Below are 6000 nucleotides of genomic sequence, written 5' to 3'. Positions count from 1 at the left end.
TTCTTTCCTGTATATAAAAAAAAGAATTAAAGGAGGGACAAACAATAGAGTCAAAAAATGTCACATGTGAGCGTGGTTATGGAGAAGACATCAATTCAAAGACAAAAACATCCAGAGACCTTGATCCTCAAAGCAGTGAAGAAGCTTGTGCCTCACACACTCTCTCTCTCTCACTCACACACACACACACACACACACACACACACACACAGAGCTAATCTTCCATACAGGAATATGTCATGGCTCCCTGAAGCTCCAAAGACAGCAGGCAGATTTTTTTTTTCCTTCTGCGGGCTGTTTAAAATATTTTCTTTGGAGTTGGGCTGATTGAGGGTCAGCGGCTGACCAGAATGTGCATTCCAGATGGACGTTTGTCACCGGATGACTGACATGCTACGGGCCGTGGCCTCCACCAATCACACGCCAACCATTGTTGTCCAACAGCCCGGGGACAAGCAGAATGACAAACACTCCCACCTGTGAGGCCATCCGTCTCCTGACGGGGTTTACCAAGGCTTCAGTTTTACCGTCTGTGGTGAGTGCACGGACAACGGCTAATTCACTGAATACAAGAAAAACACACACACACACACACACACACACACACACACACACACACACACACACACACACACACACACACACACACACACACACACACACACACACACACACACACACACACACACACAGTTGTTTAAATAATCCTTCAATCTGACGTAGAGGAGCGATTTGCTAGTCTTGTAGTAAATTATCTCCGATAGCTCTGTGCTCTTAATTTGAAAAAAAGGACAAGAGTGGATAGTGGAGACAATTATTAAGCTTACAATTGGCTGGTGCAGCAGAGGGCATCTTGTTACTATGACTACAAAAGAGAACATGCATCTTAAACCTGTCAACTATTGAACGAGCCCCTGAGAAAACAAATTATTTACCTCATAAAAAGGCTTTTAGTTGAACAAAGATTTATTTTCCTCATTTAATCAAGTCATGCAGATACTTTTCTTATTAGGCCTCAGCAGCTGACAATTCAGAAACTTGGCAAATAATATAAAAAGCTTCTGAAAGGCCCACTGGGAAAATATGCTTTTGAGATTTGGGTCAACTGCCCCTTGGGTTTGTGCACTTCCTTTAGTTTAAGAAATGAACTTAAATACAATAAAAGTACAGCTGTAGATACAGCCAGCAGCCTGCTAGTTTAGCTTAGCATAAAGACTGACAACAGGGGAGAGCAGGAAGCCCGTCCCTGAGCCTAGAGATGCTGCTAGTTGGCTGTTTACTATTGGACAGAGCCAGGCTAGCCGTTTTTCGCCTGCTACCGGTCTTTGTGCTAAGCTAAGCTAACAGGATGCTGGCTGTAGCTAACTGTTTGAAGCACTGACACAAGAGCAGTATCAATCTAGTGAAAAACAGGAATAAATCTTTGCAGTGAAAATCCATTTCTTCAACACTTACCATACGTACCTTCTTTGGATGGAGGAATTCACAGATGTTCTCTCAAAACTATAGCTACTTATGTAACACCATCGCTCTACTATGATTAACAAACCCATTTTGAATAATCCTGCACTTTCACAGGTTTGAGATTAAGAATTCAACCGTTATACTCTTTTTGACAAGAGCTCCAATGTCAAATCAATCAACCATCCAATCAAGCCACCTAACTAATACAAATATTTCACAATAAGCATGTCAGCTATACCCCAAACTAATACAAAAACTTGTGCAAGCCACCGGAGGCTCCTAATAAAACTATCGCCCTGTTAATTTAACAAGCGCTCTATTGTTGTAGGCATCCTAAGTATTAAATTAAAGCTCCTGCAGGTGGATGAGCTCAGTTGTGCTCCAGCGGGAATGTAACAATGGTGACATATTACCGTGTCCCTCCCCCCAGTGGGTCTTTAACACAGGTGGCCTGGCTTAGCAGAGAGAAAAATATGGATAAAACACTAAAATGATCATGAAACAAAGTAGAGGTAGATATAAGATGTAGCTTACAGCGAGTCGAATCACCAAACCTCACCTCAACGTATAAAAAAAAGAGTCTTTAATACCACAACTCATTGATCCATACACACACATTAACAGTAGAAATGGCTCATTGCTAGCCTTGTGTGACAGGGCGTGGCTCCATTTCACCAAACCACAGATGCCGTTACAGAAGTGTGTGATCTCAGTCTGTTAAACTCAGGGCACTGATGAGCAGGAATGCAGCAGCCTGGGGTTAATGCCACCGGGCATGTGGACGACTCCTCCAGGGGACGCGGTCACTACTTCCAGAGTTGCTTCCCATGCGGTTCTTCCACCAGGTCAGGACTCAGGACTCAGGACTCAGGACTCAGGACGGTCAAAGAGGACGAGCTGCTACAGCAACGAGCGGCGGACCTTCTCGTAGGCTCCCAGGAAGATGAAACCACCCATACTGATGAGGGTTGTCCTCGGTATGCTGCCAGCAAACAGTCTGCAGAAAAAGAAAAAGGAAGAGAAAGAGCAGAGCGTGCTATGAATTCTGAAATCACTATTATTAACACAAACTTAAGCAAATCAGTATCTAAGAGATATGTGGATTTTTTTTTAATCTAAACATTTTCATGTCAGCTGTATTATTATTGTCCCCATTGATCCAGAGCCATTGGTTTGTAAACTTTAGACCATATCTCAGACATGCATGGGCATTTATGAAGTGCATCTGTGCAAGTTTAGACCTCAAAACACTCAAATCTATCACTGTGTACTGCCATTATAGGATGACATAATCTTTAAAAAAAAAAAGTTACTATGTTATACAGTATTATGCTGTTTAAGTTGAATATTTGAATATGACTTATGATTGACACACTGACCAATGCATGCAACTGTTGCAGTGATATACAGTGCTATTATAGCAGTTAAGATCACTCTTTCATTGAATGTTTTCATAATTTAACTTCACTGTTCATACACTATATAGATAAAGATAATTAATATTGATTGAAACTAAAGGTTCATTGAAAATGTTAAATTTTTTCTAATTTCAGAATGAGCAATTGTCTGACTAGTTTGAGCTAGTTTTCAAAGGCTCTTACTAAAGCCACTATGATAAATGTGCCTATGCTGAAAAAACATTTGTTTCCTATTTGTGCATATTGTATTTTGTAACCTAATATCTTAGGTTTGCCACATGCACACACCTGTACCTCATCTAGAAGGAACAGTTACAGAAGGAAGTGGGTTTAGTTTTTTTGCACTTCTCTAAAGCTTGCCTGCTGCAGCTTTAAAAAAAAAGAAAAACCTGACCATGAAAAAACCGTGTGAACAGAGCTGAGGGCAGCTCGGACTGTATCAGGTATCACTCCTCTGATAGAAAGTATCTGTGAGTGATTTACGGCTCCTTCGTGGAAGCAGGGCCTCGTGTCGGGGTGCAGAGGGTCCATGGGAGCGGGCGGAGCATGAGGCCTTGTTGGTGGAGCCGCTTCACAGAGAGGGAGAGGGGCACCAGTTACAGCGACCGAGGCACCGACAAGAAAAGCTGCCGGCGTTGCGGGGGTCAGAGGATGTGATCAGCCATCAGAGGGCCAGAGAACCACACAACCCCCCCGCTACACACAGCTGTTTTTGGGATTAGGCTTCAAGCCCCCACCCTGAGGCCTCCCTGGAGCTCTCATTCCCCCTTTCTTTCTCTCTTTCTGTGCATGACTGATGGCCGAATGACATCCACACATGTCGCTCTGCTGTCCATCCATTTCACTCCGTCTCTCTTCCCAGCGACGGCCCCCTCAGCTGGCTCCGTTGTTCGGGGATTTCTCCTCCGTCTCCCTTTCTTGCTGCGTCATCCAACATCTCAGACACGTGCTCACTTCATCCCGTCTGTTCGTCTGCCTTTTTCGTGTCTCACTTTTCCGCTTTTTTATTTTCCCCATTTCTCTCTTGCCTGTCTCTCCCTCGCCGTGAATTTGCCTACCAACACCTTCCGACTGCCAATACGCCTCCACGCTCACATGCTCTGGCCCCATCCAAGCCAGATGTAATGGATGAAGAGTATTGTGTGTGCCTGGATGTGTGCCTGTTCGTCTGTGTGAGGAGAAAACGTCTACGCACACAAAATCTCTGTCTGCATTCATCATCTGTGTGTGTGTGTGTGTGTGTGTGTGTGTGTGTGTGTGTGTGTGTGTGTGTGTGTGTGTGTGTGTGTGTGTGTGTGTGTGTGTGTGTGTGTGTGTTTGTAAGTACTTGTGTTTCTGTCCATTTCAAATTTTTTTTAAACTTTTGAAACATCATAAAATTCTGTTTGGTTTCCATCAGCAGTTCTTCAGCAGATACTGAAAGGACGGTTCTTGAATAGGCCTTTTCCAGGGCAGACGTTTGGACTTGTTATATAAAAAAGTGTTGGTGTTACTATTAAAAGGGAAAATTTGGGTTCAACTTAAGAAATATATTCCCCAGTGTTATCTCTCCTGCTGCGGAGTCATGATAGATGTGCCTACATGTGCATTGCATGCTACAGGCGAGCAGCGAGTGCACTACGTTTGACAAATAAACAAAATAAACTCACAAAATATCAATGAAACATTCTTAAATTATATAAATACAACTGTACACCTACTGAATTCAAGTTTCTCTTTTGCACAGAACTAAGACTAGCTTAATTGCCTTGTTAACTCATGGTAAAACATACGGCAAAATAAACTCACCAAATAGGTCTTGGTTAGTCACTCCACTGTTCCAACAATCAGCATCTCTGGTTTGGTTGAAATAAATCCTTTATTCACAGAATAAGATGTGAATATATTCAGGCTTTACAGTTTTCCCCTCGCTGTAACTCTCTGCCGACTGACCCTGAAACAGCAACTCGTCTATGGCTCTCACTCCTTCGAGCCAGACCATTAAATTTGCAAATTTAATTATTATTCTTTTTTTTTTAATAAATCTGGGAAAGGCAATATATAATGTTAGTTAAACCCATTTTCTCAATCATACGTGGCAGATTTTGCAGCTGGGCCCCAAAGACACAGAACTTGTTGGGGAATTTTCCCTTTAAGGATGACTGTGCAACATTTCTTTTGTACTATGGCAGTGAAGGAGTGACCCACCCTACTTTCATTAACCTATCTTTTCTCACTCCTCATTCCTAAACCTAACCACAGATGCTCTGACCCAACCAACCCAACCAAGGAAGGCAACAAGTACTATCCAATCAGATGCAGAGTAGGGCGGGTCATGCCTTTGCTACAATTGTGGAAAAAACATTTGGCATCCCAGTGAGCCATGACAGTGTGACGGTGAGCCAGCATGCACAAATAGAACCATAAAACTGAAGCAGCTAAATGGTATTAAAGTGAGTCTGTTATCTCGCCCTTGGTTTGGAGACTACATTATTTTAACAGTAAGCCTGTGTTACAAATTTGGCGTGAATAGTTTGAAAAATACAAGTATTAACCAGGATGGAAGTGTCCAATGCAACCGAGCTGCACTATGGGAAATGTAAGATCCCGGGTTTCTGGAGTTTGGGCTAAAAGCCAGGATACCTCGGCCATGGCTGCTTACATTTTAACCATTCTTCCTTTAATCTGTCACTTGCGAGTCTTCCAATTTTGTGGAAGTGCAACACATAATCACAGCAGTACTCCTTTAAGAACAATGAGCATCAATCTTGATCATGATGCCAAGATTATGTATGGGTACAGTCATTTTTATTTCTTGACTTGCAAAAGATCTTTTCATCTAATTTTGCATCATGGATTGATCTAGAGTTCATTGCATTACAATCCATGATCTTTTGCAATGATGCATTTACTTTTATACTGATAATCAAGAAAGAAGCTTTCATTGCTCCAGAAAAAAAGGCTAGAAAGTAAACCTTGATGTTGATGTTTTGACACCTAAAGTGCAGCTTTCACTGTCAATCTCAGATTTATCAACCACAGCAAGTGAAGGGTTAGACCCAGAGAGTGTGAGTCAGGGAATCCAAGTGTGTTTGTGCAGAGACATTAGTCAGAAGTTGTTGTCATGCCCTTCAGCATG

General features: G+C 42.4%; 1 protein-coding gene across 2 annotated transcripts in view; it reads right to left on the bottom strand.

The window, feature by feature from the left end:
- Positions 1 to 2040: 2040 nt before the first annotated feature.
- slc25a26 (solute carrier family 25 member 26) overlaps positions 2041 to 6000 on the bottom strand; it is a 57743-nt gene continuing 53783 nt past the window's right edge. For both annotated transcript variants that reach the window (XM_054616160.1, XM_054616161.1), the window contains one exon: positions 2041 to 2461. In XM_054616160.1, the coding sequence (XP_054472135.1) occupies positions 2365 to 2461 (97 nt within the window). In that variant the 3' untranslated portion in view covers positions 2041 to 2364. The remainder of the gene's footprint in view (positions 2462 to 6000) is intronic.

The sequence above is a fragment of the Anoplopoma fimbria genome, chromosome 17 (genome assembly GCF_027596085.1).
Source record: "Anoplopoma fimbria isolate UVic2021 breed Golden Eagle Sablefish chromosome 17, Afim_UVic_2022, whole genome shotgun sequence".
NCBI classification, from domain to species: Eukaryota; Metazoa; Chordata; class Actinopteri; order Perciformes; family Anoplopomatidae; genus Anoplopoma; species Anoplopoma fimbria.
This window is presented reverse-complemented; position numbering and strand designations above follow the sequence as displayed.